Genomic DNA, 27008 nt, shown 5'->3' on the forward strand with positions numbered 1-27008 from the left:
AACCAATCTTTTCACAATTATAAAGAATTTTTAACCTTGAAAAAACTAAGCAGTTACTCTGAAGCTAACTAACTCAGCACCCACACACACACACACACACACACACACACACACACAAAAATCTCCATCCCCTATACCAGCACCCCCAAACGCCCATATATCTTAACATTTATCATTAAATGAAGTGACCAACACACTAATAACTGATGTCTAGTTCATAACCAAAATATAGTAAGCAAGAATTAACATGTTTAATGTAATTTCGGTACCAAAAATTGTAGAAGAAATATCATCTTGAATGTTAGTTTTATTGATTTTGAAAAAAGAGAATGTTAATTTTATAATACTGAATACATGTTACTGTTGTAATAGTGAATGTAATTTAACCACTATTTATATTTTCTGCCATCAATGCGACTACAAAAAAGACTACACAAATTTTACTAAAGACAACTCCCATATGCTTTACAAGATATAAACAAATCGGAGAGTATGACAAAGACTAGTCTTCAACAAATTGCATTGGAGCAAATTTTTAAAAAATGTGAGTGTCGACCAAAGACAACTTGCTCCAATGCAATTCTTTGAACACCATCTTTGTCATACTCTCCAATTTGTCTACATCTTGCAAAGCACGTGGGAGCTGTTGTCTCATAAAAATCTATAAGATCAACTGTCAAAGTAAAAAAAGTTTTTCAAAAAAATTTTTTGTTGGTCTGTGATATTAAAATTGGATAACATCCAATGATGAGTCGCTGGGTGACCTGTAACCGGTCCAGGTGTAATAAAAACTGAACCTTCACAAAAGGTGACTGGTTGCAGCTATTTCTGAAAATCTTTTAGAGTAAACTTAGAATCATCATGTTGCATATGGTTTCCTGCATAACCAAATACATTAATATGTAACAAACAAAATTCATATTTAAAAAAGGGAACATTACAAAGAGATTAAACATATAACAGCATTACAGATTAATGTGACTGGTTGATCACTTGATAAACAATGGATACACCACTCACTCCACTGTAAATTAATATTAGTTCAAACAACATGAGGGGGACTGCTGACACAAAACAACATTTTAAACTTTTGCAGCATTTGCATTGCACTCAGAAAAAATTGATGGCAAGTGTTGGGAAATCTCTCATTTGAAATAACACACATATAGCTAAAATACAGTTTACAGACAGGAATTATATTGCATGCATTATGTATTGGTGAGTCGTCCTGTCTGCAAAGGTAATCGTGGAACATGTCTCACCACCCAATGCAAAGGCTTGTTCTGAATGTCCTACAGTATTTTCATTGTTCTGAGTCATTCTATCTGTTGGGTATATTTCCACTATTGACTCAACATCAGTGTATAAAACATTAAAGCTACTAAGTTCCTTTAAAAACAGTTAAAAACATTTAAGGATGTTATCAGAGGTACATTGTTTCTTATATTTTGTCATTTTGGGCATTATTTTAACAAGTGTGACGACCTGTTACAACACCTATTCTTAACATTCAAAGCTTCTAACCCCACTAATCATTCTTGGGCTAGGATTCCCAATGACTTTGTTGTATGCTGCTACCTCCTTCTAAACTGCTCCTCAAAGTTGGACCACTGTCTATAATGTATGTTAACAGTTGCGACAAAGACAAGACCTGTAAAACAGATCTCACCTTGACAAGATACTACCTTGCTGGGAGGAATGGCTCACCGTCCTATATATGGATCAGAACAACAAAGTAGCTACCATAGCAAGAAAAAATCAGAGAATGAATTTGGTCACACCTCATGTCCTCAGTGTGGTATGTTTATTTTACAGAATGTGGGAGGCAAAATGTGAAATTACTTAGGAAAATGATACTACTATTATGATCCTGAAAAATGAACTCAATACTATAAGTTAATGGGAAAGGTATGTGCTTATTTTGTACGGAACAGCACAGCTGCTGCTACTGGAGTCATGTAATGGCACACTGACACCATCTCTTCCCTTCCGTGCTCAACAGTCAATCACTTTGTTATTCTGATCCACGTGCCCCACTTGCTGACAGTGCCCAACCGTGCTTGCAGAACCATACCCATCTTGGACATCTACATTTAAGTTTCCTACAATTCCCCTGAATCACTTACATCTATTCCCCTGAATCACTTACATCAATTGTCAGGATTAATATATAAACAAACTCATGGCCAATTTCCTTCTCAACTTTTGTCAAGCCCAAACTGACTCTCCATCATCAATTGAATGTTAAGTGTCTTTCTCTCTTCCCAACCTTCTCACAGGGAATTTAAAGACAATGCATAGATGTAGATAAGCACTCATTCTTTCACTATTTCACCAGTCTTTGCTGTAGAACGATACCTCATACAATGCACATTGTAATGTATGTTTTGTCAAGCACACAAGGCTGCTTCATACAGCTTACATGTCACCGTAGACAACGTGCATTCTAGCTATCCATGGAAGATGCTGGTGACGGTGGAATTATCAATTATAGATCAAACTGCAAAAAAGGAAAAGGGAGGGGAGGACAGAAGTTACATACAACAATGTTTTACTGTTACCTTGTCAACTCCTGCACTTAGTATGTAGTTTCCACGCTTATTCCATTTCAGGGCAAAAATGGGCCCCTTGTGCTGCCCCAGTGTACTAGCTAGGTGGCCTTCTGTAGTCCAGATACGGGCATAACCGTCATATGATCCTGTTGCTAACAATTTCCCATCACACTGAAAATTGAAAGGATGTGATCAGAAGCAAATACTCATCACTTGAAAAAAAATGTCAAATGTTATGTGGTAGATGTAGCCAACATATATTACAGAATACTAGAAATATTTCAGCTTTCTTCTACAGTACTATTTTTCATTATGGTTGCCTCTTCCATGTGGTAAGTAGTAATGTAACCTTTCCATACCATTTTTGGTCTATCCTCGACTTTATATTGTATGATTTTGCGCAACATATGTAAAAGTTTTGTAATGACACATGACATTTGAAATGGTTCACAGTGAACCAACTGTATTGACAGTGAGACTCAATAAAATGGCTATGGTGTGAACAAAGGAATTTGTTCAGATCTGCATCACCCCAGTCTCTCATACCCCAACTCTCCAATGTATGATATAATATGAGGTGCTTATATAAGGTGAACAATTCAAATACTCACTTGTCATAGATTTGTGCAGTATTAAGATGACATGTAGAAGACCAAAAGAAATCAACCTAAGACACTTATACCATGAAACACTCCCCCCACCCCACCCCCTCCATCAACGGGGTATTTGTACTCTCTCTCTCTCTCTCTCTCTCTCTCTCTCTCTCTCTCTCTCTCTTTTTTTAATCCAATCATTGCATTCAACTGCCCTAAATACAAAAAAGCATAAACTAGCTAAATGACCAGATTCTTAATCTGTATAACTTTCTTTTCAGTGTGTTGCTTATTTGTTACTTCAGCCTTCCTATAAATAATTTGCTTGATTTGAATCTTGGTCTACCAAGTGCTTTGATCTGTTGTTTTGATTTTATTTGCACTACTGACAAACAAAGGTGAGGGTAGGTAATTTAGAGAACTTAAAAAGAGAAATTGATTGGTCTAGGTTGGGTTGTTGGTTGGTTGATTCAGGGGAGGGGACCAAACAGTGAAGTCATCGGTGCCATCACATTAGGAAAGGATGAGGAAGGAAGTCTGCCATGCTCTTTCAAAGGAACCATCCCGGCATTTGCCCGAAGCGATTTAAGCAAATCAAGGAAAACCTAAATCAGAATGGCCGGACGCAGGTTAGAATTGTCGTCCTCCTGAATGCGAATCCAGTGTGGATTGGTTTAAGTTAGATACAGCAGGAATTAGAAAAGGAAGGCTTCTGGTAAGGTGAGTACAGTCTTATCAATACAAAATCAAATGGTTGTGATGCATGAATAGGTTTAATAATGAATTAAGAACATAGGAATGCCGATGAGCTGCTATGAATAGCATAGTGAACATGGTACTGGGCCAAGACAGGCACGAGGCCAACATCCAACACAGCAACACAACATAATATGACTCTTACACTCAATACAAAATGATAAGAGTGAAAAAATGTATAAGACAAAAGCAACTGCTCTTTTAGTTAGTGGATACTAGGAAAAAGAAGTGAAACAAAACCAGTAGGAGAACTGAAACTGAGGCAAAGGAATGTTACAGGAAGATACCTATTAGAACTTTGCACAAAGTAAAATTTAAACATTTAACACTTTATTAAGGACCATGAAAGAATCTTGGTTGTATATGTGGACTACATGGAGACACTGGAAAGTTTCAGAAGGATAGCCAATATTCAGGTATATGACAGGAACGATCATTCGATGCAAAAGGAAACATGGCCTCTGCAATGAACATCTTAAAAGCTATAAGCACTTGTCCAGTAGAAGAGATGTGCTTGACAGTAGCAAAGATAAGCAAGAAGTATGAAACAGCCAAAATACCATCTTGGTTAAAGACAGCCTTCTAGTGTTGCAACTTTCCTACAGACAACAGCACCATTTGTCGACAGTTTCATGGGGCTTCAGACACTTCAAATATACGATATTTCATTCTTCTGCAATTACTTGAAATTTGACCGTTTTCTATCGTGTTCAGTTTCACAATATTAGTTCAACTTTATTTTCATCTAAAGAAATGAAAAGTTGTCATTCCAGAGGTAACAGTAGTAAGACAAATACGGCAATGGACCCAATTCTGGAAAATTGGATACATCTGTTATGGATTATTACTTATTCAATTATTATCTATCAAAACCCACAAATTTCAATTAAAATGCATTAAAATACGCCCCCCCCTACACACACACACACACACACACACACACACACACACACACACACACACACACACACACACACTTCTGGCATGTTGACAACAAGAGTAGAGTTAGTTTGATAGTGAATTGAAGCCGTGATGTTACAGTTGTGTTTTGAAATATTCAAGAACACATTAAATATGCTTTTAAAAGGACAGCAGACTGACTTCATTCTCCCACTGAATAATGCCAACAAAAAGAGTCAACAATTGTAGTGTGGTTTGAAACTCAGTGGTTTACTATCCACATTCCCATTAGAGATGGTAGTCCTGACCTTTCTATCAATACGAAAAATAATCATTTAAGGAGTAACAGTACAGCAGTGGATGTGCTGAGGCAATGAAAGGCACATAAACAATACTGAGAACTTTGACAGATTTCGCGCAAATCCTTTTTTGGAGCTGCAGAGTGCACAACAACCCCTCCTGCCAATGCTGCCCATCCCCACACAAACCTGCACAGTTACATTGTGCTTCTATTATTCAGTGAGCTGCAACCTTTACTCTTTTAACTGTTTACTTTCCCTAACTCTCTCCATTACCATTGCAGTGCAGCCCACTACATACAAAAACCTATTATACTTTAGCCATCCAGTACTTAAGAACAGATGGACATAAGAGATCTGTAACAAACTTTACACATCATTTAAAATCTTTAAGAAACTTTTACTCACTGACGACAAACTATTGCTAACTACACTTCCGCTCTTCGTGCAGTAAAACTGCCACATGAAGCATGATTACTATACTTGTAAATCTATTCACAACACACTTTGCAGACAGTAGCCAACAATGGATGTACTTGCAAATTTATATCTTCATATAGCACGTAGTTCAGAAGATACGACGCCATAAATATCAAGCTGCCTGGAAATTAAACTGCAGGGTGAAATTCACTAGACATACAGCTGAAATATTTGGAAAAATTCATGTGTAGTGTGTTAAAGATATACCGAATACACTTTACGTGCATGTATGCAGGCAAAGCCATGGGTAAAGCTAATCCTTAACCTCTAGAACAATTTCAAGTAAATTTGGTACACGTATTAGTTACAACTTTGAAAGAAACACTGTTGGGGTAAGAACCGGCAGGCTCCTACTGGGATGAATGTGATACTGTGGGGGGATGGAGGGAGGGAGGGAGGGGGGGGAGAAAGAGAGAGAAGGGGGAAGGAGAAGATGGACACAGACGTTGAAAGGGAAGAAGGAGACAGGCACAGACAAGAGGAGGAGGAGATTGGGTGAGAAGGTGATGAACAGACAGAGGAGAGAGGAAGAGGAGGAGGAGGAGACAGACACAGAGAGAGAGAGAGAGAGAGAGAGAGAGAGAGAGAGGGAAGAGGAGAGTGAGGAGATGGACAGAGAGGGAGGACGGGAGAGGAGGAGGTGGACAGAGAGAGGGGTGAAGAGGAGATGGACACAGGAAGGAAAGGGGAGGAGATGAACAGGGCAAGGGGGAAGGAGGTGATGGGTTGGGTTGGGTTAATTTGGGGGAAGAGACCAAACTGTGAGGTCATCGGTCTCATCAGATTAGGGAAGGGCAGGGAAGGAAGTCAGCCATGCCCTGTAAAAGGAGCCATCCTGGCGTTTCCCTGGAGCGATTTAGGGAAATCACGGAATACGTAAATCAGGATGGCCAGATACGGGATTGAACCGTCGTCCTCCCAAATGCGAGTCCAGTGTGCTAACCACTGCATCACCTCGCTCAGTAGAGGAGGTGATGGATCTGGTGGGGAGAGAAGGAGATGGATGGAGGGGCGAGGGAGAGACAGACAGAGAGATGGGGGAGGTGGAGATGGACAGAGAGAGGAGGGAGGGAAGTGACAAAGAGAAGGGGAAGTAGAATTAGAGGGGAGAGGAAGAGGTGGACAGAGGGGGGAAGATCAGAAGGACAGAGGAGGGAGGAGCAGATTTATAGAATTAATTGGGAGGAGGAAATGGACAGAGAGAGGGGCACAAAGAGATGGAAATAGAGTGGGAGATGGAGGAGATGAGCAGAAAGGATTATGATATCATCAACAAAACTTTAGTTTCAAACAAGAAAATAGTCCAAAAATTGTTCTGAACGATGTCAAAAGCATCTCGTAGAAGAGCACAGTAAACAGCAGCTCAATACAGGTAACAACAGAAAAATTTTCCATTACTTAAAAGTAAGAAATACACACTTTATGTATGAGTGAGCATGCGTCTTACATACATTCCAATCAAGTGATGTGACATCCTTATTGCTTGGTACTTCTGTTCCTCCCTTCTGAATACAATGTCTCAGAACAAGCTGATTTGGAGATGATGAGTTGTCACTCATATCCCATATCCTAGCTGTGCTGTCACCTGACCTGAAAGGGTACAAAATGATTAATGACAAATTTGAAATTACTGATTTCCATAATGACAGAAAAGTTATTACCAAAAATTGTAACCCATTGAAAACACTAACCCAGAAGCCAAAAGATCAGTTGTAGGGTTCCAAGCACAGATGAACACTTCAGACTCATGGCCTCTCAATACAGTTGCTTTGCTTGGTGGAATTTCAATGCTCCCATCAACTTCCATGTTTTCAGCAACGTTTGATGTTACAGCTGTGAATCAAAAATTAGACAAGTGTGACAACTAACAAGACTGAAAAACCACATCTCAGACAGTACAATGTTTGCACAATAGGATCCATTCCTAAATTCTGAAAATGAAAATAATCTCTGGAAATATAAAAGAGTGCACTGAGACCTGAATACAACTGACATGTCCTGTTACATATAGACTACACAAAACATTCGGGAGATTTGGTATATTAGTTAACAACAGCTGTTTCAGAAAAAGTGACTGTTCTGTGAACTTTACATTAATGTATTGTGAAGAAAGAGACAAGTAAATGGAAGTTATTGGAACACTTGTGCCGAAAAGTACATTAAAAATGAGCTGGTGGAATCATGCTACAAAATGAACAAATGCCCAAAAAATAAATGAATATATGCATTTTTATTAACGCAGTTACAGCTGGTGGAATCATGCTACAAAATGAACAAATGCCCAAAAAATAAATGAATATATGCATTTTTATTAACGCAGTTATAGTTGATGTAGTGTTTCCTGTGTTTAGCAGAAAGATTTTTTACAGGATAGCTCTTTGTGGCCCACAGCTTACCCATAACTATCAATTACACCAACTGTATGTTGTTTTGGTAATTGTTATGATGCAGTTGTCACTTCAGAGAGTTCTTCTTTACATCAGCAAAACTGCTCTGTTTTACACCATCAACAATCTGCCTTATATGTTCATCTTTAGATTTTAAACCATCGTTCTTTGCTTTCTCCATATGTCCCACTGTAGTTTTCCACAGCAAGTTGAGTCAACATGTCCAAACTTTACTTCTCTTCAGCTCTTAGCTTTTTTATTACATAATTTTTTGAGCTGATTTCTTTCATCATTTCATTTTTTACTCATTCAGTCCTCCTGACTTGCAATAGTATCATGCAATATCACATAATTCAAATTATTCTAATTTCTTTATTTCTGTTTCCCCGTAATCTGTGTTTCACACCCACACAAGCTACGCTCCAAACATAGTTTTCTAAGGTCGATGTCTTCACAGCAGTAACAGATGTAGTAGTAACTGTTATTCATGCTGTTTTCATCACTACCATCACTAATTTTCACCAACAACAACATACAAATATATCTGCACCAAACAGTATTTTACAGTTCATTTGTCTCAATCCTGACAGGGGCAGGCAGAAACCAGAAACTCAATTTTAGTGGGTTTGATAGCTACATAAGAATTTTTTTCTATTGAACAAATGAGATGGTACAACTGAAATAAAATGTACGAGTACAATTTTAAAATAAACTACATGTCAAAAGTTAACATGAGCTTTGAAGCACATGTAACAACCTTCCCACTGACATAAGAGCAACCTGTCAGGAATCTAGACTTTTTCCCACATCAGAGATAAGTGCTTAACATCCTGTCAAATAAAAAGTCATTTGACAATAATTTGTGTTATTGTGCATTATCCGCACATCTTGATCCATATCAAAAACATTTCTTTACAGCAAAGAACACTATGGTAGGGAGGGGTGGCAGTCTCCTATGCCAACCTGTTAACAGGTCATCGAGAGGAAACCTTCATAGCCTCCCAAAACTCGCAATTCCTAGTCTGGTTCAGGTTCACTGGGATATCTTTGTGATCTGGACTTAGGACCAAGACACCCTGTCCACTTCCCTTCACAATCTCAACAGTATCTCTCAACTGCTTCATCTGGTCCTCCTCTACCCACAGTGCCAACTTTTCCAGATGCAGACAATCCACTTCCCCAACAACTCCATCCCCACTTCCATCCACATTAAAACCACCAACCACCAAAGGTACCTGCATGTCAACATTTGCCATACCTTCCACACCAAAAAATTCCTCTCATGCACAGCGTAGCCACCCTTAGATGATACATCTGCAGTGATGAGAACTTCCTTGCCCAGTATGCTGAAGGCTTCATGAACATAGCCTACAAACAGATTTCTTGTGCCATACAGCCTACAAACAGATTTCTTGTGCCATACCCTCACACACCCTCAAATACTCCCATCACTATCACCAAGACTCAGCTACAAAGGAGTACTCCCCTCATCACCCAGTATCACACTGGACTGAAAACTGGACTGGAACAACTGAAACATATCCTTCATCAGAGCTTTGATTATCACTCATTATGCTCTGAAATGAGGAACATTGTACCCAAGATCCTTCCCACCCCTCCTAAAATGGTGTTCTGTCACCTGCCCAACCAAACAGGGTCCTAGTTCATCCCTATGCCACTCAAATTCCCAATCCCTTGCCACCGAATCATACTCCTGTGGCAGAGCAAGGTACAAGACACGCCAAATCCACCCACTCAACACTTCCTACTCAAGTTCTATAGAGGCTTATCCTATCCCATCAGTGGCCAGACCACCTATAACACCAGCCATGTCATATACCAACACTGCACTGCTTTTTATGTCAGTACAAGTAGCAACTGGCTGACCCCAGGATGAATGGACACAGGCAGACAGTGTTTGTTGGTAATGAAGATCACTCTGTGGCCAAACATGCCTTGGTGCACGGCCAGCACATCTTGGCACAGTGTTACACCGTCCGGATTATCTGGATACTTCCCACCAACACCAACCTATCCGAACTCCGGAGATGGGAACTTGCTCTTCAATATATCCTCTCTTCCCGATACCCACCAGGCCTCAATCTCCGCTAATTTCAAGTTGCCGCCACTCATACCTCACCTGTCATTCAACATCATCTTTGCCTCTGCACTTCCGCCTCGACTGACATCTCTGCCCAAACTCTTTGTCTTTAAATATGTCTGCTTGTGTCTGTACATGTGTGGATGGATGTGTGTGTGTGTGTGCGAGTGTATACCCGTCCTTTTTTCCCCCTAAGGTAAGTCTTTCCCCTCCCGGGATTGGAATGACTCCTTATCCTCGTCCCTTAAAACCCACATCCTTTCGTCTTTCCCTCTCCTTCCCTCTTTCCTGATGAGGCAACAGTTTGTTGCGAAAGCTTGAATTTTGTGTGTATGTATGTGTCTGTCTGTGTTTCTACCGACCTGCCAGCGCTTTCGTATGGTAAGTCACATCATCTTTGTTTTTAAATATATTTTTCCCGCGTGGAATGTTTCCCTCTATATAAACAAAGATGATGTGACTTACCAAACGAAAGCGCTTGCACGTCGATAGACACACAAACAAACACAAACATACACACAAAAAAAGTACATGGTAGCACGAAATTTTTAAGAGTTGGCAGAGGTAAAATCACATTGCGTGGACTTTCCGTTTAGGTCATTTTAGGCCATACATTACTGCTTATGAAATGTAACCAATATATCTAAATTGTATTTAAAGTTGAAAGCAAAATGATATCTCTTTTTGTTACACAATGAGGTATTTTTCAAATTTTCATAGTCAAACAAAGAGAGATAAATGGGTTATCAAAGTGACCAGTGTGCGGTCTTGTTTTGCATGAAAATATTTAATTGCTTGAAAGTAATCAGGGTAATTAAGAAAAACTTAATTAATAAGTTGAGGAAAAAATTGAAATATTTCAGGAAAAGCTGCTGCAAGCTATGTAAATGAAGTGTCAAAAAGTTCATCTGTTCAAGGCCTAGCTATTTTGCACATAAAAGGATACATTGGTGTGATATTTAAATGTCAAAAAGGTTTCCTTCGAATCAAGTACCAAAGTTAGGATTTTTGAGAACAGAAGACATTAGGAAGTCAAATGAGGCCTCAATAAGAGTATGTTTTATGAATAAAACTTGAAAATAAAAAATGAAATAAATCGGTCAAATATTTTGTGAAATGATTTGTGTAAAAGAAATAAATATATGAGAGAAATATTCAACGTGCCTTTCAATGATGCTCGAAATAATGAACAGAAAACAAGGTGCATAAAATGTTTCTCTAAGATTCTTTATTTCAAACTTTTAGACAAATCATTTCACAAAACATTTGACTTTCTTTTCAAAAATTTTGTACTCTTATACAGACTACTTAGATCAGCTGAAACACTTGGCTGATGAATTATTTTCGTACTTTGGCAAGACCTTAAAAATTTACTTAGCAATGCAATGCAAATGAGTACCCATAAAACTTTGTATGAATAATTGTAGCTGAGTCAGTTAAAACATAAGAAGGAGACAGGACTGAATTCAGGTCCCTATGTCAACCACAATTGCAAACCGAGCACGCTACCATTACACAACAGCTAGCTCTCGGATACCATGTTCATTCCTTTGTATTTACAGTAGTCAGTCATTCTTCCACATTTATCTGCTGTTGATAGTTCTTGATCATGTAGAAAACATTTGTCTTTAATTTGTTGATGAGACAGTCAAAAGCTACTCTGCTCATTCACATGTATTCGAAGAATTTGTCTGGTGATATTCGTAGTTGATGATATAAAGTATGAAATTCTCCATGAAGATTCCTCCCTTTTTAAATTTCATGCAGAGCATTCCTTTTTGCTTTATTTTCCTAACTGAAGCTAATCATGTATCACATAGTCTTCATGCGAGTTTTCTATTGATGGTTTCATTTGGCATCTGTCATATGTGTCCATAGCACACAAAAAACATTTATATGGTTCACCATCATCTGTGAGGGCAGACAATGTTCAGTGTAAAGTGGCTTGTGGAGTAGATGCAGATGTACAGAATGTCTTTCATAATTTGAACTAGCGTGAGGACAATATGTTTCGAAATATGTACCATAAATTAGAAACAAATATTGGTTTCCCTTTTTCACCAAAACCAAGCAGCGATATTCCTCTTTAGTGAATGCTACCATAAGATAGCTGCACTTCCTGACCATGTGCACAACACTCACCATACCAACAGCTCGTGATTTCCAGGGGTGATCAGCCTTCACTGCAAGCAGTAAGCAAGAAAAACAACTATTTTCATGATTTTGTTTAAGTGACTTCTAGTTCGTGTCAGTGGCTACAATTCTGTGTTTCAATTAACCAACAGTGGCAAAAAAAAATCAATACATGTTTCAGCATGACAAGTCTCACCATTCCCTGCTAATTGGATATGGCTGAACAACTTGACTGGTGTAGTGGTACTGTTGTTTACAGGCCACATAGCAGAAATTCTGTTTACAGGCCACTTTGTTGAGTTATGATTGAAATTCAGAGAATAACATTAAGAAACCGAGTAAGGCGTCCACAGAGTCATTTTAAGCAATCATTCTTCCTGTACTCCATATATAATTTGGAATAGAAAGAAACCCAAACATGTGACACCATGTTAAACTGTGATCTGCCAAGCACTTCACAGTGGTTTTCAGAATATCTATGTAGAAGTCAATAACTGAACTCATCATCTATTTCTAAGACTTCATTTTTAAAGAAATATCCTTTTTATGTATTGACTGTACATTTTTGTTTTAATAAAAGGATTTTCAGATCTATTCTCAAATTTTAACCCTATTTAGTACGAGCACATACACAAAAAATTATCTAAACTATATGCTGTATCAGGACCTCAGAGGATTAATACACTGTAGGCGAGAAATGGATATCATATTATGTGCTTAATATTACAAAATTCGGTTTCAAAATGCAAGAGGAGCAGAAGGGAAAAAACAGTAAATGGAAAGCAGAATTTAAGGGATGGGTAGGGGGGAGAGTGTTAGCATTTAATAAGAGGAATAATTTTATGCATCAACAGTTTTCTTGAACTCCGCTTCCTAGTACTGCCTTTCAACAGGTCTCTCCTTCCTACAACACTCTTCTCTGCTCACTCCGTGACATTCCTACCACCACAATCAAGGCCTTAGATATTTTTCAGACCACATGAAGGGACAGTTCTAAATTTACAAGGAATTTATCTTCACAATGGATTCAGTGAATTAACTGATCCCTTTCCCCACTGTGTATTGCTCAATGATCATATTAACTGAAGGAGGGAGGTTATGTAATATACAGAAGAAAACAAGCAGGAAGAAGGATAAATGAGACTGTTAACAAACCATAGACATTTTTCTTTGTTCCCTGGGCTCTAAAGGTACAAGGTCTCCAATACTCACATCTTATCTGTTGCCAGCGCAGTTTTACTTGGCCCCTTCCTCCACTGTCTTCATGCCTCGTTCATACTCCAATCTCATCTTGATGTACTCACCATCAACTCAAGGCAACCCCTTTATCTATCCTTCAATCTAGTTACCCATCCTCTTTTGCCTCACATTAACTATTTTTGTGACTAAACCCAACAGCAGTCAAACTATTTTCTGTGTTACTGATGTGCTTGGTATCCTAAACATTACACTTCCTCCTGTATTTGTTTTTACCTTCCTTCTTTTGGAGAAATTTTTACTCATTACAAAAGTTAACACATTTTCAATTTCTGTGTGTATTGCACCTAGTCAACATGCCCCTTTTCTCAAAATGACTGCATAGCCCATTCTGATGCTATAGTGTCCCTTATTTATAACCACACACCTATGCATGAGCAGGTTTATTTAACTGGCGTTACTCTCTCCTATACTAGACACGAGCAGATCATCACTGATGGCTGAGCTTCCTACAGTGCACACCATTTAACAATGTAATTCACATTATACATTATAGTTATTGCTGCACATAACCAAGTCATATTTTATCTTAAATTTGGGGATAGTTTCTTGTTTACTCGCATATTAAGCTTAAAATAACAGAGTTTCTCAGTATTTTTACCAAAATAAATCATTATTTTCCTGAATCACATATTAATGCAAAATTTATACACTTAAAAATTTAGCAATGAAACAGCCAAAAATCCCTCTACAGGATGGTCATACATTTTTGAAGTGATGTCGGTCCATGCATCTCCAATAACATCAATTTCCATCTTAATATTAAACTTTCGCCAGAAAATCTTGATGGTATGTTCATCAGCTACATTCTTCCATGAAATTGGAGAAAGTTTTATGCCTATATTATTCCTTAAATACTCGTTGAGAAACCGAGTATTCTTTAACAGATGACAGCACTGCACTCAAAACTAAAATCACATATGTATAAAAACGCAGGTAATGAATCCATGTGTAACAAGCCTGTATACTGTGTATTGCCACACAAGCCCACCAATTTTTCTAGAGGCCAAGCAAGTATAGTACAAATAAATGACCTCTTGTTTTCCTCTTTCTTCTTGGGTCTCTATCATTTTCACAGGCACAATCAGTTCTGACTGCAGTTCATCCTAAATTATTAATTCGAGTGTCAGATTCCTTTCAAAATGTACTCACGTCACAGTACTTTGGCGAAGTCCTCTTGTGTCTGATGGTTGAAGAGCTCTATGGACTGTGGTTCACAGCATAAATTTCTTTTGTGACAGATAATACTGGCTCAAGATGTCAGAAATATTGGTAGATTCCCATGGCACCCATGGTGCCTCCTAACAAAAAATATAAAAGGTCGCCTTCATAAAATTGAATACAACTAAGACCTCTATAAATCAGAGGTTTCCCACATTACTGTTCTTGCTTTCAGACCGAAGATTGGTTTGATGCAGTTCTCCATAATCTTCCATCCCGTGAAAGCCTCATCATCTCTACCTGACTGTTGATACCTATGGCCACTCTAACCTGCTTACTGTAGTCACACCTTGGTCTGTCTATAAATGTTTATGCCCTCTTGTCCCCCATCTCTCTCAATAAAAAATTAACTATTTTGATGTCCTGTCAACTGATCACTTCTCTTAGTGAAGTTGTGCAATAAATTTATTATCTCCCAAATCTAATTCAGTAGCTCTTCTTCAGTTGTAGGATCTACCCATTGAATCTTTATCATTCTTTTGTAACATCACATTTCGAAACTTCTGTTCTCGTCTGTACTGTTTACTGTCTTCACTTCGCTACAACCTTCAGAAAAGACTTTTTTTTTTACACTTTACATTTTATATTAACAAACTTCTTTTTCAGGAATATTTTTCTTGCTCTTGCCACTGGGCATTTTATATCCTCTCTACTTCAGTTAATGTCAGTTATTTTGCTGTCCAAATAGTAAAACTCACCTATGACCCTGCATCACATGATTTAATTCAACTACATTCCATTAACCTTAATTTACTTTTCTTGAAATTCAGCTTATAATCCGTTTTCAAGTCAGAATCCATTATGTTGAATTGATCTTTTAGGTTCTTTGCCATGTTTGCAAACCTCAACATACATCAAAGCTCTTATTTCACTTTCCTGAACACAAACTGCTTGAGTTTCTGGATGCTTGCTGAATGTATAGACTGTAAGAGTAGAAAAGAGATGCAACAAATACTAAATGAGATGTATGTGCTGCCTGGATGCCAGAGTAAAAAATGAATGTGTCAGACTCTACAACACACTTAACTCTCCGTGTCATTTAATATTGAGGGCAGATCTCCTGATAAGTTTACAGTTGCCCTCTTACTAAAATAAGAAAATACACTACAAAAATGTGGGGCTATACTGCAAGTTTCAGCTGGTCCTAACAGGCTCAACTGTGTTCATGTGAGCAGATCCTGCAAGCCATTGCCTCACAGAAATGTGTGTATACCAGGTGGACCCAACGTGATCATGCATCATCATTTTGAATGGTGAGCCCTTGTCAAATGTTGAATACTGGGCTGGACAACAGGTTGGAGGGTGCTGCACTGACAATACACTGCTATCAAATTACTTCAATAATGATGAAAGATGCCCGACATCCTTACACGATATCAGTCCATGACTAAACACTCCTCCCTGCTACACCTGTGGACCTACGTGGCTGCTGAGGGTTGTACTGGTACCTGGCCATCTCCACACTTCTATGATAGCATCAGGTACCAGACAAATCTTGCACTCACAGTCAATGACAATATGATATCACTGATCCACGTTCCATTCAAGATGTTCTCTGCCCAATGTCTTTCACACATCATAGTCACAGAGAGTTTCGTAGTGGATGCCTAGGCTCTATACTGATCATGTCGATAAAGTTGGGCGTTTCCAGTTTCCCCAAAAAATGCTGCCTGCAGTTCTGCTGCATATCCTTGGGACACCTTAGGACTCATAATTTAAAAACTGTGGGCGTCATCTGGTGCTGTCAACTGCAGGCAACCGCTCCAATGCCTCGTGTCTCACAACAGTGACCAAATGTTCGAATGATGCACCATCATTTATGCAAACCTAATGGGCAACATCCCATTCCGGCAACCATCTAGCCATAAAGTGACAACATGTGCACTGTGTAAGCTCAAAATGACCTTTTGCAGCATGGGTAGAATGAACTAAGTACACAAGCTGCTTTGTCCTGTTCACAGCACTAAGAATTGAGGATTACTTTTCCCCTACACACGTGGCTGTAAGTGGTTATTTCCTGTGGTCAGAAAAGTACTGAGAAAACAGAGACACAAACTATGCAAGTCTTGAGTGTATTGCAAAATACTTTTGAGCAGCTTATAGGTGACCAGATTCTTCACTTTCTCCCTGTCCGCAATATTAAATCTTCCAGTTCACTGGTCGTGATAATGTCCAAATTGCTCATAAGATACGTAGTTTGTATACTTACCCTCTTCACCATTCATGTCAGGCATCTCAGTTTTAACAATCTGTTGCTTCTGCTGATTCTGTTGATTTTGGCGGGTAGCAACAATATCTGGCATTACAGCATCAATAAGTGACAGGCTGTCCACCATTCGGTTTTCAGTCCCGTCCTGAACATAGAATTGAGACCTAATTAATTATTGCAGGTAATATGAAACTTCAAATAATTCTACAACAATAATGGAAATTCCTCAATGGAAAAGTAAAGGAAAAGCAACCACTTACCTATAGAGGACTGGTGGGTGGCAATGAGAAACATGTGATAGAAAACAGTTAACACTATGTTTTGAGCTCTTGCTTTTTTTCAAGTAGAGTACACATTTGCCCACACGACCACAAAGACCCCCAAATGTACAGCCTGTGGTACACCCGTAGTACACCCATGGTCTCAGTCTCGTCACTACCACAGGCATGTACATTTAGGTGTTTGTGTGGTGGTGTGTGTGTGTGGAAGCTTAAAATAATAATTGTACTAGATTACAATATAAAAAGTCAGGCACCACTGGCATGTACAAAAGTGATCCAATAGTAAGATTACTAAATATACGAATGCGTAGTTTCGTGGCGATATATGCTGATGAAATTCTCTTAAGACTTCCAGGTGCATCAAGTGGTTTAAAATCCACAAACATTCGGCAAAGTGTTCCTTGGCCACTGTCACGTGCTGATTGTCTAATAATTGCTGTTGCCTTTGCACTGCCTTCAGTAACATCACTGGCATTTGCTCCTGCGCTACATATGTTAATGTTTTTGTTGTGTGCTTGCCATACGCACTTTGATCTGCTGATGGTCAGGTTCCAAGCTGTGCTTATCTGCAGGCCGGCATTTTTATTGACAGTGTTCTAAGGAATTTTTATCTCAATTGCTTCTTTTATGACACTGTCCCAGAAACTATTAATCCATGTAACACCAGATGTCTCAGCAATGCAATACTGTGCCCGTTTTCTAGAGTATATTCCCCTATCACTAATTTCTCGCGATGCCGTACATGGAAAGATCTTGCATGTTCTACATGTTCAACAGTACATAGTCTTACATAAAACTGTCCATTTCCACAGGGTATTCTGTATACTCCTGTCATTCTGAGACCTACATCGTCTTTCACAGGCCTCATCGGTTGTCGTATTTTAGCTGGGATCCTGAGGACAAAATCAATTTTATACCTCTTTAGGAGCCAGCTAATGTTTCATCTTATTGAGCCAAAGAATGAGTAAACCACAACCATCTCAGTGTTGTCCTTGCGGAACTTCTACTTGCGTTTCTTTGGCAAGACGGCCTGTGAAATCTGGCAGTTGTTGTAGCCATTTCCCTTGAATACTTTTCATAAGTGGTTCAGCTGCCTTGAAAGGCTTTCAGTATCTGAAATGACTTCTTCTCTATGCATCACAATCCTCAAAACAGAACTCTTCTACAAAGGGTGGCAATAGTTGGTAGCATCCACATATTGGTCCATGTGGGTGGGTTTCCAGTGAACACTGTGGCTGAGACACCCATTTTCTTTCTGGCAGATGAGAACATCAAGAAAAGGCAAGGCACCATCTGTTTCTACCTCCATCATGAACTTGATGTTGTCATGGATGCTGTGGATGTTGTCCAAGAATCCTCCCAGTTTTTCGCATCCATGAGACCAGACAATGATTGTGTCGTCAATGTAATGATAAAAGCAACTAGGCTTTGCAGGAACCGTGTCAAGGGTGATGTCCTCAACGTACCCCATAAGCAAGCTGGATTGACAGGAAGTAATGGATTCCCCATCATGACGCCATCCATCTGGTTAAAACAGTCCCTTAATAAAGTTGGCAGCCTGCAACTATGCACGGCTTGGAACACAGCCATCAGAAGGCGTAGCAAGTGTGCAACGAAAACATTACCATACACAGCACTGGAGTGATCAGAAGTGACATCACTGAAGGTGGTGCAGCTGCATAAGGATGGCAGCAGCAGTCATATGGCAGTCACCATTTGACTATACCCGAGGAGCATTCAGTCGAAAGCTCATGGATTTTAAACTACTTGACATTGCTGGAAGGCAGAGACAATTTTATCAAGATTACTAAAGTTTGCTTAAGACTTACCTTTGGTAAAATTAACAATAATTATGGAAATTCCTGGATGGAGCAATATGTTAAATAAGGGAAAAGCAAGCACTCACCTATATAGTGGATTGATGCATGGAGCACAGTAACACACTACAGAAAACAGCATTCACACTAGCTTTCGAGCACTAGCTCATTTTCCAGCAATAGTACACATGCGCGCGCGTGGGCGCATACACACACACACACACACACACACACACACACACACACACACACACACAAGTACGTGCGCACAGGCAAACACCCCAATGCTCACTCCCGTGGCCATGGCAAGACTAATTATTGATAATTATTGAAAGTAGCTGCCTGAGCTCAGAGAGGTGGGGAGGGGATGGGGATCGACAGACACTAGGAGTGGGGGGGGGGGGCAGAGGCAAGTCTCCAGACATGACTTCATGGCTGCACAACAGAAAGCGAAAACTACAGAGCGTACAACAAAAACAGATGTAGGAAGAAAGAGAAGGGAAAAAAGGAAGGGGGAGGGGGCAGGAGAGAAAAAAAGGTGAAGATAAGAGAGGAAGAAAGGGGCAGGACAGAGAAGGAAGATGAGCTGAAAAATGGGAGAGGAGAGAGAGACAGAGGGAGATGGAGGAGGCCCAAATGGGTGGGGGGAGGAAGAAGGGTGGGAGAAGGCATTACATGATCTGGGAAGAGAAGGAGTGGTGCAGACAGAAGAGGGATGGGACAAGGCAAGGGGAACCAGTGGGAAGAGGTTACTGGGGATTTGGGGCAGGGGGGTTGTAAAAGTTCAGGATATGCTAGAGAGACAATTCTGACCTGCATAGTTCAGAAAAACTTGTGCTGTAAGTGACTATCCAAATGGCCTGCACAGTGAAGCAGCTCTTGAAGTCATTAGTGCTGTTGCTTTCCACAGCTTGGTGGTGGCCATTTATGCAAGTAGACAGCTGGTTACTTGTCATGCCCAAATAGAATAGCATAGCTGAAATACTGTGTAACATTGCTATTTTCACTTTTGGCCATCCTTATTGGGTTGGCACTGCCTGTGACTGGAATGCTGTAGGACATGGTGGTTGGGTGTATGGAACAGTCTGGCACCTGGACTGACCACAACAGAACAATCCATGGCGGGCACGACAGAGAGTAGGAATGGACAAGGAGCATAACTCTACTTTGAGGGGGGGGGGGGGGGGAGTATCATTTTGAGTAGGATATCTGTCATCTCAGAGCATGTGTGAGGCAGCCAAAGTCCTGGTGGAGGATGTGGTTGAGTTTTCCAAGGCCAGGCTGATGCTGGGTGATCAGGAGTACTAATTGGTGGCTGGTTAATAGGTCTACTGATGTCAGAGTAGCGTATGGCATGGGAGACTTGTTTATGGATAAGCTGGATAGGATTTTGTCTGATTGTGAAGCTCTATTATGGTTATTGGTACATTTCAACAAATACTGTTTTCCACTACAGATGTGGTGTCCACAGATGCCAAGGCTGTAAGGAAGGAACTTCTTGTCATGGAAACAGGTGATAGATTGTAACGTGGCAAGTTATTATAAGACGACATTCGTTGCAGTAAGGCACACAGCTGTTTGGTACAGTGGCTGCAGGATGGCTATGTTTTTTCTTCCCCCCCCTCCCCCTGCTTTGCTCACAGCACAGCTGACGCTGCCTGCATGAGAACTGCATAGCATAACAGTCAGTCAATACGAAGATTCATACCCTCTACGAATCTAAATAATCCATATTAGTCATTATTCAATTTTGTTCAAATTTGGTACACAGCCTTTTGTTATTAATGGAGCGATATTGTCAAAATTTCAGATTTTTATTTATTATTATACCAGAGATAAAGAAAATCACCTGAAAGTCCTAAAACAAATGCTTGTTTTTTAAAACCATATTAGGAACAAATACAGATTGACTTGCATTATCATTTGAAGCCATTCCAAAGTTACCAGTGCATAAAAATCAATTAATTAGAATTTTCTTTTTTAACGCTTTAGTCACTGTGCATTATGTAATACAAAAATAGGTCAAAATTATTATTTGATTATATTTTGTTGTGTGAGTGTGTGAGAATGATTGATAGAGTGTATGTGGTACATACGTTAAAACTTAATACATCATTTTTCATAAAACCTTGTACAAACATACCTTGAGAAAGTTATGGTGCAACCATGATTCACATGATGTATGGCGGTGTGAGCTTGCTTTTGTATAAAAGCAGCCAGAATGAAAGTTAGAGGAGGAATAAGTTTATTTATCAATATGGAGAAGAATTCCTACTTCACTTATTTTGGTTAAACAATGTACTAGAAATTGAAATTACTACCAGATTATTGATTGGATAAGGCAAGTATTGGTGCGAGAGAATGATCTGGAAGGAACATTCTGATTGGTCGCTTGGATCAACAGCCAATCAGAATTAAGCTGTTCCCAAGCGAATATAGTGGAGTGGGCAGTGAGTAGAATAGTTTGAGAGAGTTGCTTGCTAACCAGCCTACTGGTAACTCCATATTACATAGCTCTGTAAAAATACTCTGAAAAATGGAAGAAATAGTGAATTAATTGCAGTTCAAATACCTCGTGACTGGAGTTACGAATATTTTAATGAAAGTTTGGTGTTTCTAAATTAAATAGTTTGAAAGTATGAGTGTGTGTACTTTCTGGTCGCAGTAACAATTCCACATGGTGTGTTTCGTGCGCTATACAGAATACTTTGGCGAGCACTTCTTTCGAAGAAGACCACTTAAATGACCGAATGTTTAACTCATGAATAGTTGTGGGTCGGTACCTGGTAGAACGTGAAAATTAGTCGGGTCGGAGTTGCAAAAATTCTGGCTACTTTTCAAGTGAAACTATGTTGTAGAGACAGTGAACTTAGAATGACAGAGCATTACCATATTTTTTTCCCTACTCTTTTCTGCCCACATCACTCTTCTGCTGTCCAGATTATGCAATGCCTTCTCCCACCATTCCCCCTCCCCATGGAGCCACTCTTCCTCTCCCTCTCTTCTCATCCATTCTCCCTTTTCTCTCCCACTTCTGCCCATGTAGCCATTCTCCCACTCCCTCTCTCCCCCTCTTCTCATCCTCTCTCCTTTTTCCCCTTTCTCGGTCCCCTTCTCTCTCCTCTCCCTTTCACCTTCACCTTTCTCTCTCCTTTACCTCCTACCCTTTTCTTGCCTTCTTGCTCTTTCTTACACTTCTGCTTGTTGTACCCCTTGTACTTTTTTCATCTTGTTTTGTGATCATGAAGTCAGCTGCCTGAAAACCTGCCTCTTCCCCACTTCCTGCTCCTTGTGTCCTCTCCCACCTACTCTCCACCTGCACCTCCATCAGCTCAGGCAACTTTTCAACAATAAACACATATCAATAATTAGTCTTGCTGTGGCCACGAGAGTGTGCATTTGGGTGTCTGTGTGGTTGTGTGTACTACTGCTGGAATAAGCGCTAGTGCTCAAAAGTTGCTAGTGCAAATACTGTTTTCTGTTACATGTTACTGTGCTCCTCGCATCAATCTGCTACAGATGACTGGCAAGTGAACCCACACAATAGTTTGGAGGGGGCGGGAGGGTTTACAGACCTCGGAGTACGGGGAATTTTTAATATTTTTAAAGACATATGGTGATTTATAAAAGGCCAAAAGAACATTCCAGTTCTAACTGTGTTAAAAACACACCTAATACTGACTTTTAAATCATTTTCTTGAAAGAACAACATACAAGTACACTAAATTTTTTCCTTTCCCTGTCAGCTGGTGGGGGCACCTTTGGTGAGTGGTTGCCTTTCCCTTAGGTAAAAACAACTCATTTATGGCAGCCAAACAGAAAATGAAACCATGTACATACTGGGTCTATGTTCATTGTTTTAACTGTGTATGTTAGTGTTACATTGTGTGCTATAGGTATTAGTACTCTCTAAAGATGCCGCAACTGATGAAACAACAATTCAGCTGCTAGTAAAAAGTACGAGTAAATAATGTATATGATTGCAGTTATTCACTATGTGCTGACAAGAGTAAAATCTGATTCACACAGAAAATTAGATGCAATTTACATTAACTTTGTTCAGTAAAAACAATTCAAGTGGATGTCTTTTTAATTTACCCTGATGACACTCAAAAACCTGCTACATTTATAATGTTTCACCTGCTACATTGAGTTAGCAATGACTAAACATAGATAATATTTTTAAAGCACTATACTTCACTAACTTCAACATTTAAAACTTTTGATCACCTTTAGGATTGATTGCCAGCAATTTCCAACATCTTGAGTAGCTTTTTCCCCCCATTTTTAATGGAACCACAAACAAACGCTTTGCCCACTCTCTCAATCATATTAGCATAGTCTCTCAATCATATTAGCATAGTCTCTGTTTGTAACAGCCTTTCCACCTGGATATTCCTTCAACTTGTGAACAAGTTAAAGATCAGTTGGTGCAAAATCTGATCCAAGCAACAGATAAACAGATAACTACACATTTAAGCAAGGTAATACCCGCTTCTGACCACAAAAATTATCTACCCATTTACATTTCATGAATAATTATAGATCAAAGTTACCATTTTTTTCTGATCTGGGATGCTCCTTTCAAGTTTTTAAGGCATTGCTGCCCAATTTTCTGCTCTTGTTACCTCAAACAAGGAGCACAAAAAGTTTAAAGAGACTTCACTTAATTTTGCATGACCTTTGAAAGATGATATACTCAGAAACTACTGTGGTGAGCTGGTAATTACCAGGAACTAACGGCAACTGAAGTTGGATCCCTTGTAAAAAAATCCTACTCAATAAAAGAAAAGTAGTTCAATTCACGGTAAATAAATCCTCGAGATGAAGGAGGTAGCTGTCTGCTGGATACCAGCCATCCCATAAGCCAGATATCCAGCCAAACACTGCCATGAAGGATGAGTCAAGCACGTAGATTCAGGTATATTCAAGCATTTGAACAGTTGCAAATTTTATCACTTTCACTTCTTGCTATTTGAGGCTACTACTAAAAATAATTTGCTAATTGCAAGATAATTTATTTTTCATCAGTAAAGGCAAGATCACCTGTTTGAGATTATTTTGATATAAATAGTGACAATAATAAGCCAGCCATTTGCTCGTTCTGCTGATTTTTTTTTTTTTTAGAAGTAAACACGAGAGGTATGTACTACTACTGAAGCATTAGATTGTCTTTCATTCTTTTGTTTTGAATTTTTGGTGACAATCATCAACAAGGTGTTTGTCCTCAGATTTACTGATTCACATCATTAAGTAGATATTGTATTTATAAAATACTCAGTATAATTTAACTTGCTTGGGATGTACAGATGCCTTGTGCAATGTTGTTGTAAAAAACCAGGGGTATTCCATGCAAAGTGGTCTAAAGGTTCCCACAAGACCATCAAAGATTTTTTGTGAAATTTAGTACAAACATTCACACACATTCCAAACGAACATAAGTAAAGTTTTACTTTCACCAATGATGCCATCATAATCATGGGTGGAAGTAATGATGTATACAGAAATGAGGGTAAACATGCGACCCAGTGTTTAAAAACTACATTACTTGATGTGAAAGTTCCGAACATCACAGTTACTAGCTTGCCTCACAGATACGACCTGCAAGACAATTCCATCGTAAATCTGGAGCTTGCAAAAGTAAACAGACAGTTCTACAAAATATGCAAGTCCCAACAAAATGTAACATTTTTTGATCTTCCTGATGCAAGAGATTTGTTTACGAAACATGGACTACATTATAATAACGCTGGCAAGTCATATGTTGGCAAAATGCTAGCGAAATTAATACAAAAAGATGACGACGTTGCAAGAAAACCAATTTCCATGCAACCAGTTTCGACCAAGGAAATGGAAAAACAGGAAAACAATTTCAAAATCACACACATAGTTGCAGCCACAGTGCCAGCTCAAACAGGAACATCGCATCCAGAAGATAAGACGGTGCCAGAACCAGCCGCAGAAGATACAGCAGAGACTGAAATTATCGTCAAGAAAACTGTACCTACTCATCATCCAGATGCTCACACACAGGGAAACTGATGAAAGGGGCTAAGTCTTTCCGAATTTGACTCAATACAATGAATCCAGAACAAGCAGTTAACACTCAGGTGGATGTTCCATTACTTTATAGTCAAATTAGTTTTAAAGACCCTCTACCTAATAATATATGCAGTAGTAATTTCATTATGCACTTAAGCATCAGAGGTCTGTCTGAAGGAATGATCAGGAAGCTTAATGATATAGAAATTTTGCTAGAAAGTGTGAAACAATCTGTGAAAGTAATACGCCTTACTTAACATTGGCTAAAATCTGAAAATATCAGTCTCCTGAATAAACTTACAGGTTATAAACTGGCTACCAGCTTTTGTAGGGCCAATGGGTATGGAGGCTCTTGCATACCAGTTCATTCCACGGTAGACTATGACATTAGACAGAATTTTAGCCATCTGAACTTAAAGAGTATAATATATTAATTATCAGCATTTATCGCACCCTTGGGTACCATATAAGCTCTGTATTTTTAGATAAGTTTGATACATTGCTACATAAATTAAAAAGTGAGAAACTGTACAAGAAAGTGGTTATATGTGCTGACTGCAACATAGGTGTAAGGACTGATGACAAATTTTCTTCACACTTAAAGAACCTGGTAGCCACAAATGGGCTAAATCTCAATTTTTATCAGCATACAAGAATTACAGCAACCTCTGCAACATGTATTGACAATATTGTAAGTAGTTATAATTACTATGTAAAAGAAAAGTTTCTTCTAGATTTAGGAGTATCACACCATAAAGCGCTATTTGTATCACTATCGAAGCAAAATTCAGTCTGCACAACAAAAAGATGTAGGAATTTCAGTCAAGAAAATGTGGAAGTATTTTGCAAAAAACTAAGCCAAACCAAGTGGACAGTCAGCAAACACACTGCCACAAGTGACAATTACAATAACTTTTTAACTGAATTCTTGGGTATATTCAATGAATGCTTCCCTTTTGTAGACAGTGAGGACCAGGTCCCAAAAAAGTAGATCCTGGGTAACAAAATGAATTAGAGTGTCTAGTGCTACTAAGAGGAAACTACATATGGAGGCAAAAGTAAATCGAAGCCCTCAATTTCTTAAGTATACAAAAAAAATTCGACAAAATAGCTAAACTAGCAAAACATACTGCGAATAATAACTTCATTTCAAATGCAAAATACAAATCAAAAGCTGTTTGGTCTGTCATAAGAACCGAAGTTGGCAGTGAGGCAGAGAGAAAATCCCCTTCTAAAATAGTGATAAATGGTAGAGCTGTTACAGAACCCAGTGCCATTTGTGAATCATTCAATAACTTTTTCATAAACTGTAACAAATTTGGTGACTGTTCACCACCAAAAACAAAGCCCAATATGACAGACAGCAATTGCTCATGTTTTAAGTTTTCTCATGTTTACATCTCAGATGTCATCAAAATCATAATGTCCCCTAACAATTCAAAATCTGCGGGGTGGGATGAGGTCTCCACTGAAATAATAAAAATAGTCCGTCACAGTATTGCATACCCACTCTCTTTCATAATCAACTAATCTTTTGATGAGGGATGTTTCCCAGATCGATTAAAATATGCAGAAGATCGGCCCATACATAAAAAAGGCAAACAAGATGAATTGGGCAACTATAGGCCAATCTCACTCTTACCAATTTTCTCAAAAATATTTGAAAGAGCTGCATGTGATCAGATCGAAAATCACAATTCATCTAACAGCATTATCTTAGGCAATCAATATGGTTTCAGAAAAGGCTGCAGCACAATCCATGCAATAAATGAATTAGTCACAAAAGTCAGCAGATGTCTTGATGATAGAATGTGTGTTATGGAGTCGCCATGTGGACAACATACTGGATCGACTGAATGGCCTTGTATATATTACGAATATCTTGTATAGTATTACTGATTTAGCTGTAAGAAAAACTGTGTATAATGCATATTTTGTTTCAGTCATTAGGTATAGTACAATTTTCTGGGGGTCTGAAAA

General features: G+C 38.9%; 1 protein-coding gene across 1 annotated transcript in view; it reads right to left on the reverse strand.

The window, feature by feature from the left end:
* The window catches only part of LOC126456770 (F-box-like/WD repeat-containing protein TBL1XR1), a 168756-nt gene that overhangs the window by 48525 nt on the left and 93223 nt on the right, over positions 1-27008 (reverse strand). Inside the window, exons 3-6 of the mRNA XM_050092535.1 lie at positions 16889-17033; positions 7272-7413; positions 7032-7170; positions 2562-2723 (exon numbers count right to left, since the gene is read on the reverse strand). Of these exons, the coding sequence (XP_049948492.1) occupies positions 2562-2723; positions 7032-7170; positions 7272-7413; positions 16889-17033 (588 nt within the window). The remainder of the gene's footprint in view (positions 1-2561; positions 2724-7031; positions 7171-7271; positions 7414-16888; positions 17034-27008) is intronic.

This window comes from Schistocerca serialis, chromosome 2 (assembly GCF_023864345.2).
Source record: "Schistocerca serialis cubense isolate TAMUIC-IGC-003099 chromosome 2, iqSchSeri2.2, whole genome shotgun sequence".
NCBI lineage: Eukaryota > Metazoa > Arthropoda > Insecta > Orthoptera > Acrididae > Schistocerca > Schistocerca serialis.